Source organism: Lolium rigidum, chromosome 5 (assembly GCF_022539505.1).
Source record: "Lolium rigidum isolate FL_2022 chromosome 5, APGP_CSIRO_Lrig_0.1, whole genome shotgun sequence".
NCBI lineage: Eukaryota > Viridiplantae > Streptophyta > Magnoliopsida > Poales > Poaceae > Lolium > Lolium rigidum.
In genome coordinates, this window is record NC_061512.1 from 77,775,088 (window position 1) to 77,791,376 (window position 16,289).

General features: G+C 40.5%; 1 protein-coding gene across 1 annotated transcript in view; it reads right to left on the reverse strand.

Annotated features, from left to right (window-relative positions):
- LOC124656130 overlaps positions 1 to 4,570 on the reverse strand; it is a 67,406-nt gene extending 62,836 nt beyond the window's left edge. Inside the window, exons 1-4 of the mRNA XM_047194933.1 lie at positions 4,379 to 4,570; positions 4,220 to 4,275; positions 3,613 to 3,736; positions 3,242 to 3,293 (exon numbers count right to left, since the gene is read on the reverse strand). Of these exons, the coding sequence (XP_047050889.1) occupies positions 3,242 to 3,293; positions 3,613 to 3,736; positions 4,220 to 4,275; positions 4,379 to 4,570 (424 nt within the window). The remainder of the gene's footprint in view (positions 1 to 3,241; positions 3,294 to 3,612; positions 3,737 to 4,219; positions 4,276 to 4,378) is intronic.
- Positions 4,571 to 16,289: the final 11,719 nt, after the last annotated feature.

Consider the following 16,289-nt stretch of genomic DNA (forward strand, 5'->3'; position numbering starts at 1 on the left):
CACATAAAAGACATATTGTAAGCATTATAAGACTCTACACCGTCTTCCTTGTTGTTCAAAACTCAATACTAGATATTATCTAGACTCTAGAGAAACCAAATATGCAAACCAAATTAGCAAGCTCTAAGTATTTCTTCATTAATGGGTGCAAAGTATATGATGCAAGAGCTTAAACATGAGCACAACAATTTCCAAGTATCACATTATCCAAGACATTTTTAGAATTACTACATGTAGTATTTTCCAATTCCAACCATATAACAATTTAACGAAGAAGAAACTTCGCCATGAATACTATGAGTAGAGCCTAAGGACATACTTGTCCATATGCTACAGCGGAGCGTGTCTCTCTCCCACAAAGTGAATGCTAGGATCCATTTTATTCAAACAAAACAAAAAACAAAAACAAACCGACGCTCCAAGCAAAGTGCATAAGATGTGACGGAATAAAAATATAGTTTCGGGGAGGAACTCGATAATGTTGTCGATGAAGAAGGGGATGCCTTGGGCATCCCCAAGCTTAGACGCTTGAGTCTTCTTAGAATATGCAGGGGTGAACCACCGGGGCATCCCCAAGCTTAGAGCTTTCACTCTCCTTGATCATAGTATATCATCCTCCTCTCTTGACACTTGAAAACTTCCTCCACACCAAACTCGAAACAAACTCATTAGAGGGTTAGTGCATAATCAAAAACTCACATGTTCAGAGGTGACACAATGATTCTTAACACTTCTGGACATTGCTCAAAGCTACTGGAAGGTAATGGAACAAAGAAATCCACCCAACACAGCGAAAGAAGCAATGCGAAATAAAAGGCAGAATCTGTCAAAACAGAACAGTCCGTAAAGACGAATTTTAAAAGGGCACCAGACTTGCTCAAATGAACATGCCCAAATTTAATGAAAGTTGCGTACATATCTGAGGATCACTCACGTAAATTGGCATAATTTTCTGAGTTACCTACAGAGAATTAGACCCAGATTCGTGACAGCAAAGAAATCTGGAACTGCGCAGTAATCCAAATCTAGTATTTACTTTACTATCAAAGACTTTACTTGGCTCAACAAAACATAAAACTAAGATAAGGAGAGGTTGCTACAGTAGTAAACAACTTCCAAGAAACAAATATAAAACAAAATACTGTAGCAAAATAAACACATGGGTTATCTCCCAAGAAGTTCTTTCTTTATAGCTATTAAGATGGGCTCAGCAGTTTTAATGATGCACTCGCAAGAAATAGTAGTTGAAGCAAAAGAGAGCATCAAGAGGCAAATTCAAAACAAACTTAAGTCTAACATGCTTCCTATGCATAGGAATCTTGTAAATAAACAAGTTCATGAAGAGCAAAGTGACAAGCATAGGAAGATAAAACAAGTGTAGCTTCAAAAATTTCAGCACATAGAGAGGCATTTTAGTAACATGAAAATTTCTACAACCATATTTTCCTCTCTCATAATAACTTTCAGTAGCATCATGAGCAAACTCAACAATATAACTGTCACATAAAACATTCTTATCATGGTTCATATGCATAGAAGTATCATTAAATTTGGCATAAGAAGAGTTATTCTCATTAACTAGCTGGGCGACCCGCGCATTTGCGCGGCTAGTTTCCAAAAATCGTTATGCGTGGAATTGTTTCTCTTGCAGCTATATATTCATGCACCCAATAGTTTATTTTATTTAGTTCGTTATTACTAATTACACATCATGTAAAGATATTGTAGTCCATTGGTTTAAATATTTGAGCAGTTGTTCATGGAAAATTAGATCTAAGATAGCTTGAAGGCGAAAAATATTTTAGTCCTTCGGTTTTCTTCCTCGAAGCATGTTGATTATGAGTTATTACTTGCTCATTCAAGTTAGCAAAACTATTGTGTATATTGATTTTTTTGCTTAAACATTTATCTCACACTCCCTTCGTTGCTTTATCATTCTAATTATGCTTGTGTTTTTTTATCAACTTGTATATTTATTAATATTTCAGTAAGTGAATCCAACTACTAATTATATATATAATTCACAGTTGTGTCAATCTATGGATTTAATAGATTTCCAAAGAAAAACTATTTCCATACTTGTTTTGCTTCTTATTTCTATAGAAAATGTGCTTGTTTGTCAACCTAATGTGTATTTTATCTATCATAGGTTCCTAAGTACAATTACAGTATACTAAGGTTTAAAAATAAAATATTCATCCAACCCCCAAGATAATGTCTAGAACCCTATTAGCTAAGCAAATAATATATCCATGAAGATGCTGACTTATTCTGAACCGTGTTATTAATATAGGGAATTTGTATCAGGTGAATGCCAGATTTTTCTCGCCATGTGCAGCTGCGCGTGATCCGTCAGATTTCCACGGTGCACGGCGAGATGGTAACTTTCATTTTTTCTTCCACTTTTTGCTGGCATCCACATCCTCTTGCATAAGCTTGCATTCAGAGAAAGGCTAGATGCAAATGCTGGAGGAGAAATAATATGTTTCTGTCGGCTTCATGCATTGTACAGTTTGAAAATTTCTCATAGATCCCGTTTGTGCTATTTCGTCCTGTAGTGTGTCTTGCTCTGATGTCGTGTGGTTCTGGATTGTCCCAGATGAGTTCTTGAGGCTGTGTTTGTTGCTAGCGGTCTCTTTTCTTCTTCTTAATAAACACCGGCACTTGGTCCTTTGAATTCTTGCACATTTTGTGTTCACGGTGTGATAAGAAAATAATCAACCCCATACATGTATTTGCCAGATTATATACTCTTGTCAAATGTCACACCTGTATTTGTTCCTTTGGGTCGCAATCCATTCAAACTCCATCCTGTACTTTAGACATCATTGCTTTACACCAGATTGATATCTCAATAGGAACTTGTCTAATACCTTGAGGTAGACAGTAATTAGTCCTGGTCAAAACAAACTGGTCTATATATATATTTGTACACTTGCTCGTTCAATGGTGTTTCTTTTTTCTCAATTTTGCTACTCATATACCAAAAGAAATTTAAGAGTGCTAACAAAATGCAGTATACACGATGACAATATATATGCGCTCTGTCCCATACTGCATTGTCAAAGCAGAATAGTATTTTTAACCGGGAAGTGTTCACAATAAATTTCGTTCACCGATGATATCCCTCAAAGCAGATATTGGAACCCGTAATCTACTCAAAGCAATCTTCAAAGCAGAAATACATATTTGCTATCTTGAATCTATCAGGAAAAATGGTAAGGCTCTCACAGTGATATACCTACACTGATGATATCCGTCAGGTGGACAATATATATGCGTTCTGTCCCATACTGCATTGTAAAAGCAGAATAGTATTTTTAAACAATAAATTTCGTGCACCAATGATATCCCTCAAAGCAGATATTAGAACCCGTAATCTACTTAAAGCACTCTTCAAAGCAGAAATACATATTTGATATCTTGAATCTATCAGGAAAAAAGGTAAGGCTCTCACAGTGGTATATACCTACACTGATGATATCCGTCAGGTGATAGAAGCAGTTGGCGTCCCTCGGTATGATGTTCCTCAAATACACATGGGCAACCATCTTGATCGTGGCAGTCGCTGCAACTCCTCGCACTCGAATATGTCGGCACCAGCATCCATACCATCTCGGCCGCATGCTCAACAACCTCCGCGTCCAGCACGCACCGAGCAGAGGCTTCCACACACACCGTGGCGTCCAGCCCCGTCCTGCTCCAGCTGAGCAGGTCTGTGGCGTCATCGAGCCTCCTGGCTAGGGGTGTGTTCGGTTTGGGGATGGGGTGAAATGGAATGGAACCATTCCATTCCACTGGCACGGAACCGTTCCATCCCTGTGTTCAGTTTGGACAAATTTTTTGTCACGGAACGGTTCCATCCTTGTATTCGGTTTTGGAATGGGATGAGAATGGAATGGAATGGGTGAGATAATCACCCGATTAATTATTCTAAACTCGATTAATTATTTGCTAAACTTGATTAAGTAGTGCTAAACTTGATTAATTATTGCTGAACTTGGTTAATTATTGCTAAACTTAATTAATCAACGTGTGACAGTCACCCGTTCCACCTCGTCCGGCCGAATCAGAGGAACCACTTCATTCCGGATCTAGAGGGAATATTCTATTTGGAGGAACCACTTCATTCCATCCCAATTTGCAACCGAACACTGGAATGGGCTCTGGGTGCGGAACGGTTCCATTCCGTTCCACCCCATCCCCAAACCGAACACACCCTAGGTCTAGAAGGTCCACCGCCCAGGTGCGACGGTGTAGTCTAGATTGATGTGTCTGCACGCGAAAAGCAGATCGACTGATGAAGGTGCCATATTCGGGCCTGCACCCGGTCGGTATCATACTATCATCTCGGCGTAGAACTCCAATGAGTCCTTACACCCCGGCCGTTCTTCACGAACACGAAGATCAGGGCCGTCCATGTGATTGGGTCAAGTCGGGCCAGCACGGCAGAGACGGTGAACTCTTCCTTGTCGACCCCCGATCGAGCGATGATGTCGCGGTAGACTCGCAGGGCGGGGTCGTGGGACTGAGAGCTCTCGCACACGAAATCCAAGCGCTGGCGCTCCATCCCAGTTCGAGCTTCTTCGTCTCTACGCGCTCGCGCTTCGCCAAAACGTTGTGCCGCTTGCGCTTGCTCCGGCAGTCCCTCGTCCGTGCTCGCCGTATTGCCACCGCTGCTGCCGTGCTCACTCCCCTCGTCGGTCCTGCTCCTCTTCCCGGTTGCCTCCAGGAACAGAGTCTCTGGCGGAAACCCGTCGGACGACCCAGCTGACAGCTCCGGAGATGAGGCCTTTCGGTTCACAGGTACGGCGGGGCATCAGCTGCGTTCGACTGCAAAGCCGATACAGAGCTCTGTTCGCTCGCCCATTGATCCCCAGGGTCCTCTGCGGAGGCGAGGCCTTATACGATGGTTAGTTATTTGATTGAGGTAGAGATTGTAGTATATCACCGCTAGATATATCGTTTGTTTGGATAAAATATTTGCATTAAAAGAGCAGAGTTTGTTTGGATATATAGCGGAGGCGTGGGGAATTTTCTTAGGTGGTAGCAAACGTGGTGGCCAAGGACACTGCCGCTGCCTATGTGCATATTGCAACCGACACCAGCACCATATTGCAACCAACACCAGCCGGACGTACGTACGTCACGAAGTTAATCTTAGCCGCTGTGTTTTACTTGATTATATATCTACCTAATCTCTACCGTTGGTTGGTTGTTGTTTTAATAATATAATAGATAGTAATTGGAGTAAGATTATTATCAAGAATTTGAACATGGTAAACAAATTGCATATTAAGGGAATTGTTTTTAGTAATCCAATCATGACTATGACAAGTTTCATAAGGATAGTTAGAACCTATATCATAGCATTCTTTATAATAATCATCAGAGATCGGGGGCACAGTGTCATCATAGGAAATAGAATAGTTATCTTTCACAGTCGGTTTATCTGTGTCCACACCATCATTGTTATTAGAAGGAGATGTATCAAGAACATAATGACCAGTAGCTAAAGGATTTTCAAACACCTCTTCCCCAAGCTTAGAGCTTTCTATATTATGGGAGGAAGCATGGATAGTACTGACACTATGGCAATTATTATCATCATTTTCAGAATTAGTTTCCCAGAGATTTGTAATATCAAAAGTAGTGTGCTCATTCAAATCATGATCGCTAATGTATGTAAAGGGCATAGGAAGATCATCGTATTCAGATTCATTGTCACAATAATCATTAGGAGCAACATACTTACGGTTACCTAGCGTTATCTCATTCACGCGGGGATACGCCGTTACCTCTTTCTTTTTATTCTCCTTCTTCTTCTTCTTCTCTTCCTTCTCCTCGTCCCTTTTTTAGGAGGAAGAGGCTTGAAGGGTGGCTTGTCCGCATAACCTGATTTACTTTCAGAAACAATAGAAGAAACTTGGGAGGATCCCTCCTTTTCATTAATTAGTTGAAAACACACATCGGTCCTATCATATTTTGGCAAGGTGTCATCTTCTAAAATATTTTGTATGTAAGTATTTGTATGGCTATTATCAATGCAATAAGAAAAACACCCATGCAGGACATCATCAACATCAAGATCACTCATATGTAACGAAGAGATTTTTCTCGAGCAGTTCTTCACACCCCAAAAATAAAGTAAGTTCATCATGCTGATTAGGAGTAATTTCATCATCACAATATAAATTTGCAGCACTCATTGGGTTCAAATTATCATTGGAGGAGCATTGAAAATTAAAATGACCCACTTCATGGCAAACTTCACAAATAAAAGGATAGAGGGCACAAACTTTTTTACCAAGATCATCTAGAACCCTAAACCACTTTCTAGTTTTTTCATTAGCATGATGGATACAATATTCATCTTTGATTTGATTAATTCCACAAGGTTTATGTATTCCACAAAAATTAACATGCTTATAGGAAATAGCATTCTTAGGAGTTTGAGCATGCTTATTGCAATAATTAACAACAATTTCATTATTCATGCAAGCCTCTTTAAAAGGTTCATGATACTTATCAAAATTCTTTTTGGGCAATTCAAAATGAGAAGCAAAGGCTTTATAAAGATTTGCAGCAACTTGAGAGTCAAGTCCATAAGTAGCACTCATATTTCGAAATTTATCGGTATCCATAAAAGTTTCAATGCATTCATAATCATAATTTATACCTGACTCTTTACCTTTGTCGTTCTCCCAATCTTCAGCGTTCTCCTTAATCCGATCAAGAAGGTCCCTTTTAAACTCTTCTTTGTTGCGCGTGAATGATCCAGAACAAGTAGCATCCAGCAAGGTCTTATCTTGAAAAGAAAGTCTTGCATAGAAATTATCAATAATGATATTACACTGGAAGCTCATGATTGGGGCATTTGAGCATTAAAGACTTCAATCTCTCCCATGCTTGGGCAATACTCTCTCCATCATGAGGCCAGAAATTATATATTCGGTTTCGGTCTTTGTGAATTTCACTTGGAGGATAGAATTTAGAATAAAATAGATGCACAATATCCTTCCAATCAAGAGAATGCTCATCCTTCGACAGTTTATGCCAATGCGCCGCTTTACCATACAACGACATAGAGAATAATTTCTTCTTCACTTCATCCATAGAGATACCTGCACACTTGAATAACCCGCATAATTCATGCAAAAACAGTAAATGATCTCCAGGATGCACAGTTCCATCCCCTTCATAGCGGTTATCCATAACACGTTCAATAATTTTCATAGGTATTTTATATGGAATACTTTCAGTAGGTGCATTTAAAATATCACAAGCATCATTAGAGTTATCGCATATGGGAGATAAAGTATTATCAGGGCAAATTTTCTCCCCTAAAGATGGGAAGCTAAAAAGATCATGAAAACCAGCTTCCCCAAGCTTAGACTTCTCCATAGCATTAGCAGTAATTGCATTCATACTAATAACATCGCTACTAGCATGCAAATAAGGTTCCATTGGTTTTTTAATGTTCACACCAAACAATTCTAAATCAGGAAAAAGATTAAAAAGCTCACTAAATTTTTTGTTGTTTTCCATTATGCCTAACTAGTGAAAATAAAAACAAGAAACAAAAAGATGCAATTGCGGGATCTAAAGGAAATAGCTTCGAGCACAAACACAATGGCGCCGGAAAAGTACCGTTACACTGGAACCGGAGTATGAGTGCCTTTTTACCTTTCCTCCCCGGCAACGGCGCCGAGAAAAGTGCTTGATGTCTACGGGAGCTTCTATTCTTGTAGACAGTGTTGGGCCTCCAAGAGCAGAGGTTTGTAGAACAGCAGACAAGTTTCCCTTAAGTGGATCACCCAATGTTTATCGATCTCGGGGAGGAAGAGGTCAAAGATATCCCTCTCATGCAACCCTGCAACCACAAAGCAAGAAGTCTCTTGTGTCCCCAACACACCTAATAGGTGCACTAGTTACTGCGAAGAGATAGTGAAATACGGGTGGTATAAATAAGAAGTAGCAACGGCACCGAGAAAAGTGCTTTGCCCGGGACGAGTAAACAAGCGGTAGTAACGCAGCAGTAGTAACGCTAGCAGTAGTAACGCTAGATAAAACAAGTAAACAAGTAGCGATAGCGATATTTAGGAACAAGGCCTAGGGATTACACTTTCACTAGTGGACACTCTCAACATTGATCACATAACGGAATAGATAAATGCATACTCTACACTTTTGTTGGATGATGAACACATTGCGTAGGATTACACGAACCCTCAATGCCGGAGTTAACAAGCTCCACAATAATGCTCATATTTTAGTAACATTTAGTGTATGATAGATCAAAAGACTAAACCAAGTACTAGCATAGCATGCACACTGTCACCTTCATGCATATGTAGGAGGAATAGATCACATCAATATTATCATAGCAATAGTTAACTTCGCAATCTACAAGAGATCATGATCATAGCATAAACCAAGTACTAACACGGTGCACACATCTGTCACCTTTGCACACGTGCGGGAGGAATAAAACTACTTTAATAACATTGCTAGAGTAGCACATAGATAAATTGTGATACAAACACATTGCAATCATAAAGAGATATAAATAAGCACCTCACTATGCCATTCAACGAGTGAATAAGTATTACGTGAAATAGAGCCTAAGAGACCCACACGGTGCACACACTTGTCACCTTTACACACGTGGGACAAGGAGTCTCCGGAGATCACATAAGTAAAACTCACTTGACTAGCATAATGACATCTAGATTACAAGCATCATCATATGAATCTCAATCATGTAAGGCAGCTCATGAGATTATTGTATTGAAGCACATAGGAGAGAGATGAACCACATAGCTACCGGTACAGCCCCGAGCCTCGATGGAGAACTACTCCCTCCTCATGGGAGCAGCGGCGGTGATGAAGATGGCGGTGGAGATGGCAGCGGTGTCGATGGAGAAGCCTTCCGGGGCACTTCCCCGCTCCGGCGGGTGCCGGAACGAGAGACTCCTGTCCCCCGGATCTTGGCTTCGCGATGGCGGCGGCTGCGGAAGGTTTTCCGTATCGTGGTTCTTCGCATCGGGGTTTTCGCGACGGAGGCTTTATATAGGCGAAGAGGCGGCGCAGGAGGGTCGAAGGGGTGGCCACACCATATGGCGGCGCGGCCGAGGGCACAGGCCGCGCCGGCCTATGGTCCGGGGCCCGGTGCCCCCCTACGGTCCTTCCCGGGTGTTCTGGATGCTTCGGGTGAAAATAGGAACCCGGGTCTTGATTTCGTCCGATTCGAGAATATTTCGTTACTAGGATTTACGAAACCAAAAACAGCAGAAAACGACAACTGGCACTTCGGCATCTTGTTAATAGGTTAGTTCCAGAAAATGCACGAATATGACATAAAGTGTGCATAAAACATGTAGGTATCATCAATAATATGGCATAGAACATAAGACATTATCGATACGTCGGAGACGTATCATCGCGCTTCAGGCCGTGTCGATCACGCGCCCTGCACTCTTCGCCTTTTTGCCCGGTGAACGAATAGACTAATCGTTGGAATAAGGAAGCCGATGACGGCCGATCTCAATTTAATCTTGCGACCGGCTGTCATCGGTTTCCTTATTCCAACGATCAGCCTATTGGTTCACCGGGCAAGAAGGCGAACGAGTGCAGGCGCGGGACACGCGGCTTGAAGCGCGGCAACACGGCCCGGCATAATGCCTGGGCAGGCCGGCACGGTCTTTGCATCAAGGACTCGTACACTGGACAGCGAGGGACTGGCGTGGTTCTGCGCCGGAGATGCAGATCGGCGTTGTTGTGTCGTCAAGCACCCGTTGACGGAACGCCGACCGGGGAAAGGGGGCCCTTCTGCAAAGTATACGGTGGTGTATACTGCAACTATGGTTTCTGACCATAGTATTCGTGTTGACCAACAATGTATGAGGCACATATTCTATTTTGTCATTCCATTTGCTTTGAGATTTTCAAAATGCCGATGATTAAAATGTTTGGTCACCGTACACTCGGGGGTGGCGTAAGTGAGCCTGGTAAGATAGCACAAATATATCTCTCTTGTGCATCCTACCTGGCCTCGCTTACACCATCCCTGAATGTTAATATTTGTGTTGACCAACAATGTATGAGGCACTTTGTGGTGACCCGGCATACCACTGCATGGTGTAGTATGCAAGTCTGATATAACACCCATGAAACACCGTTCCACTAGTATTATATCGCTCAGAGTGGTACAACAGAAACATATGCGGGTCCAAGGCATGTCTATAGAATTACAACACTGACTCTTTACAAAAGATTCACACAGCCTCCTACTTTACAATGAGGTAAAACTGCAACTAAACTCCAGAAGAACGACTCGTAGTCTAGACTTATCACGAACTCTATTTGTAGAGTATTTATCTAGCTATAGAGGCTATGAATAGATTCTAGCTAAGTAGGAGCTAGGTTTAGGAAGCTAGTTCCATTCTATGGCTAAACTAGGTTTTCTCCTTGTTGGATGTGGTATCTGACTCATCTGACAGGGTCCTGTCTCTTGAAGTAGTTGTTGACTCCTCGGCCTTCGAGTTGCACTCGTAGCTCCTCCTTTGATGCCTCCATATCTAAGCGAGGGATTTAAGAGTGGGATGAGTACGAGCGTACTCAACAAGTTCATTATAGGAAAGAGGTGTTTAATGCACTAGCTACGGCATTAGACCAGAAAGTCTAATACCAATGCAAGTTTTCATAATCATTTCTTCAAAAGGTTGCTTTTATTCAGAAGAACTATGTCCGTCGGCCTTCACCGGTTTACTAGAACTTCATGGAGCTCCTTTCCGGCCGCGTTCGCAGCTTCTTTATCCCGGAACAGGGAGTGACAGGTCACGGTTCTTTACACTCTGCAGAGGTGTGTTGCTTTACCCATAAGAGATCTTAACCTTGGTGCCAACCGGGTGATCTTCCCGTCCACACTTCCTATGGTGTGAGGCCCGGTATAAGGTCTAGCCAATACTGTTCCTCCGCTACCTCGCACACCCACCCTTTGTTGCATACCCCGACCCTGGGTCCTCGTCGGTCCTCTTATACCAATTAAGGATGGACCCCGACCCACGACAACGGTTTGGGACTCGTTAACCAAACTCCTTCGCCGGTAGCTGCAACCCATCATAGACCACTTACCGTGGGGAATTAGAATGGGATCCCCACCCCACCGCTTGCCCAACCTGGGTCAAGTGTCTACGGTAAGCGCATCCGTTGATGTACGAGAGGTGGAAACACTTTTGACTACTCCGTCCCACTCCGGATCTTATGGTTAACACGGGTATTACGGCACAAGAATCACTGGCGACATTTGTTGTTTAATCCTAGATGGATATTAGCCCGTGCAATGGAACCTCCACCATATCAACACAATCCATGGTTCCATTGCCCACCACATAGTCATATTCATAGTTATGAAAGTAGTGGTTTTGATTTTTATGCAATAGTGATAATCATAGTACTGTGCAAGTAATTTGATAGAAATAATCAAATGACATGAGCAAGTGATGAACTTGCCTTTCTTGACTGCAAGATTATGCAGGCAAGGTCTTCGATACGCAATAACTCCAAATTCTGAAATAGCATCATCGTCCGGTAAGGACGATGTTTAAAAGATTGGCAAGGATGCAATAATGCATAAGTATGAGATGCAATCGTTCTAAACGTGTCCTAACCCCGATGATTTAGGATTAGTGAGTGGTAATGATTGATTTAGGGTGTGTTGTACTTTTAGAGTGATTCACATACAAGGTTCTTATTCAGGTGTGATTACTTGGTATTATCAACAAGTAGTTAATAGAGCATAATAATAAATTGAGTACACAAAGAATGATAATTGGCATGATATTAACAAGTAAAGAACAGTGGTCAGTTTAGTACTAGATGGCATGGTTAATGATTAATTATCACATACTTTAAAAGAATAACTTTTGAAGAACATGTTATTTAATAAAGAACAAGTATGATAATTAGGTTGAGGGGGTTCTATGGTTGACTATGGTTTCATTTAGTTTCTGGAGTAAGTATTAGATGGATCCCAACAAAGTTGGATTCATCAACACCTAGGGCTTGTATGGTTAAGATAAGCCTAGGTATCCTAAGCAATTCATTATACAGGTTGTTGTCAAGGTTGGTTTATTTTGCTGGTGATAGCTGGCTAGGGTTTATAGGTCCTTATAAGCAGGGTTGGTGATGATTTCTTATTTTCTTCAAAAGAATAACTTTTGAAGAACATACTTCTGAAATAATAAGAAGTATAGCAATTAAGGTTGAGGTTGTCTTGTATTAGCCATTGGATTCACTAAGTAAGGGATGTTGATTTCCTAGATAGGATGTTAATAATTATCCCACACTAATAGGGTTTAGTGTGTATGGGATATGATGTTAATATTAGCATGGTTGCTATTGGAGTTCATCACAATGGTGTGATGCTAGTTAAGGTTAATTAAAGATGAGATCCTTGTGATAGGAACTAGGGTTGATTAAGAGGAACACATGGGATGCTAATTAGTTGTGATAGGGTTCCCATATGTTATGTGGATTTGAACAGGCATTTAGTTGCTAAATATGAATCTATGGTTACTAATGAAGTAACATGATCACCTGTTACTTAGGGTTTATGTTTGGGAATAATTTAGGGTTCATATGAAGTAGTGGAGCTAAGGTTCCTAATTGAATTAGGGTTTTAGGGTTTCACATGAAATGATGAATTCCTGTTTTCCTACCATATGGAACTAGGGTTGATTAATTACCCTAATAATTCTGTGATTGATAACTTCAATTTAAAGTTGAAGTTATAATAATTTGGGAATAAAAATAATATTGAATTTGGCATTTTATTATTTTAAACAATTAATAATTAGGTAATTATTAATTAGAGTTTAATTCTCTTTAATAATGATTTACTAAGTTAACAAAATAAAGAAAATTAGTTTTAATGTTTTCTTTATTTATTTACTGGTCATTATTTAATTTGGAAAGTTTTCCTAATTATGGAATTTTAGTTGAATTTAGAATTAATAAATAAGGCTTAAATAACAAGTATAAAACAATTAAATTTTTATTAAAAATAAAAATTTCATTTTATATTTTTATTGGGTAGAGTTTACTTTTATAAGAATTTTGATATCTTATACTTATTTTTCTGAGTTTTTATGAATTTTCTAAGCATTTGCAAAGTTTTAGCAATTTTCTGTATTTAAAATTAAACGAAAATCCTAAATCTACCCGGACAGCACACCCACACAGTCCATGAATGGTGGGCCGTGTCCACGCTGGCTGCCCCCATGGCGGTGAGGTGGCAACCAGGGCCTTCACCGGCGGCCAGTGGCGAGGGTCGCCGGCGTTGGAGGCCTCCCGCGGACCCGTGCGTGTGCTCAAACGCGAGAGGACATCTAGGCGAACCTAATAGTGGTGGCGCCGCTCCGGTATGGTCGCCGGAGCGTGCTCGGCGGTGAGGGGCGGCGGCAGCACTCACGGTCTAACGACGCGGCGGCGATACAGCGAGCAATCGAGGGGGCTAGGAGGCGCTTGAGCATCAGTGACTCACCCTGAGCACGATGAGCATGGCGGCGAGACGAGAGGAGGTCGGCATCGCCGGAATTCCAAGCTCCGGCCGTCGGAGAGGATGGAGTTGACGACGGCGCTACGGGTCTCCCCAGCTCGATTCCTCTTGCGGGAAGAGCAAGTCGAGGACGGCGGTCTCAGCGGTGGTAACGGCGAGGTCTAGGGCATCCCCAAACGACGGCGATGGTCGGTGTCCGAGTGGTTAGGGTTTCAGAAATTGGAAGAAATAGAAGAACACGAGCGACGGAGATTGTGGCGGGGTATTTATACGGTTGAGGAGGGTCGTCGACGGTCACAGGAGTCAGAGATGGCGGCCGGGACGTGGCTCTCCTCATCGTGCTGGCGGCCTCGCGCGCGTCCAGGGAGGAAGACGAAGACGAAGACGTTGTCTTCGGTCTTATCCTCGCGAAGGGGTAAGTGGGCCGTCTGGGCCTGCGAAGTGGCGCTGGGCCATGAGGCTGCTGCTGGGCTGCTTTGTTGGGCTGCCACGGCCAGGTAAGGTCTGGTAAGGTTTTTCTCTCCTCTTTTCTTTTTCCATTTCTTTTTCTGTTTTTACTTTTGCCCATTTAAATTCATATTTGAATTCTGTTATATTTGCAGGTGTTTTATATGTTAATTCCATTTGGATGTTGTGTAATGACTATTACACCCCTATTCCGTTTGAAACAAGTATTTTATATTGAATTATATTACATACTTGTGTTTTATTCAAAATAGCAAATAAGCATGAATTTATATCCTTATTTTATTTTTATGTTTTTCTTGTGGATCAATCTGTTGGAAGTATTAGAATTGATAATTTCTACTCTAAGTGTTTTAGGGTTTATCATTAGGGTTTGGTCTCTCAATTGAGAATTTAGCCACTTGCATATGATTTTATGTGAACCTTTATTATTAAGATGTTGTAGTTTGGATTATAACCCTATTTCCAAATAGCACTATTATTGTATTTTAATAGCATCTTGAAATACTTAGAATAGATATTACTCTCCTCATAGTTGGTTCTTAGTTATTAAGTCAAATGGTTGACATGAGTGGTTATTCACCACACATGGGCCTTTAATTATGGAACTTAGCATTAGATGTTTCTGAGGTTTAATTAGTGAAACATAGAATTTAACTAATGGCAATCATAGGATTTAATCATATACACCTAATGGCAATTGGTTTGAATCACCATTATGGCCTGGTTTATATTATGATCACCATAGTGATACATAAACTAGGGTTGAGATTTAATTCTAGGTTTTAGAGATGGGGTGTCTCCATATTGCATGTGCTAGGGTTTAATCTCCCCAATGCATGATAAAAATGGTTACTTGCTTAATATTTCATGTGCTTCTTTAGTTACTAAGGGTCTGAGAATTGGTTTTATCTTCTACCAATAGATTTCTATTATATTCTTAATCTATTGTTAAAGTAGCTAAAGTAGCTTTATTTATTTTTATAGTTAACTTGTGTTATAATGATGAATGGTTTCTCACCATATATATTATAGGCTTTAACTCTAAGCTTTACTTATGAGCTTATATCTTCTACTTCAAGTTCTTAGGGTTTATGATCACTACACAATTTATAATGATTAAGGTTTGGCTTCCTAAGTTATTACTAGAAATATTTAGATATGGGTGTACCAATTACCCCTTTCATTCTACAAGGACTTGGACTATAATCTAGGTTTCTACTCAAGGAATGATGATATGATTATCTAAGCATGTGGTCTGCCTAAGAATTCTACCTTGCTAGCTTATGTAGCTTGTTCTTCAGGAATCCGATAAACCCGCCTCTTGTGGCATGCCTCCACCTCCTAGCTGCTTCATCTTGATCCTAACTATTTTATGGAGTGGCTCAATGTGTTGGGCTTCTTGCATCATGGTGCAAGATGATGAGATGAATGAAGTGTGAGGCTCCTTTTATAGGCTTGGGCATGCTCTAGTAACATGACACATGGGTGGAGGACTCTTGCTTTAATTTGATGAGTAAGGTGCTTGGTTGTCATGCTCTCATCCATAGCAATCCTTTAAGCATGAGGTGGCATAGTATAGGATTCAATCTATGTAGATATTTTCATCCTATGTGGCATTGAGATTATCCTCTCATGTGATTTATTTTTGGATAGCCAAGTGGCTTTTGTTACTAAATATCTTGTGAATGATTTTATGCTTGTGGTTGAGTCACTATATCATATGTGATTGTATTTATATTATTATTGGGATCAAAATGTCAAAGATAAGGATTATACCCCAATTCTGATTGGTGATGTTTGATTTCACCAAGGCATGATCATATGAGTTTCAAAATACTCATAGTTTATTTTATTCAAATAGTTTGAACTATAATTCGTAATGTAAACGAATTTAGTTTTGTGATATTCCACATATTTAATAAGTTATGATTGAAATCGAAGGTGTGGCTTTTATGCACTTAGGTCCTTGTGTTTTGCTATATTTGGTATTTAGTTTTAAAGTGAATTCAATTGTACCTCAAGGTAGTTGCTTAACTTTTAAGTGTTAATAATTTAGAGTGTGCTTCTTATCTCTTTAATTGTTATATACCTCTCCCATCTCTAGGGTTTAATGATAAGATTTTGTTGGTGTTAGGTTCAAGAGTTTAGTTCAAGAAATACCATGAGGTTCATGGTAGGAATATTATTTGTTAAAGACATGGAAGACATAAGTCAAGAATGTTTTCTCCAATTCATTGTTACTTGATTTCCAATTGAATAG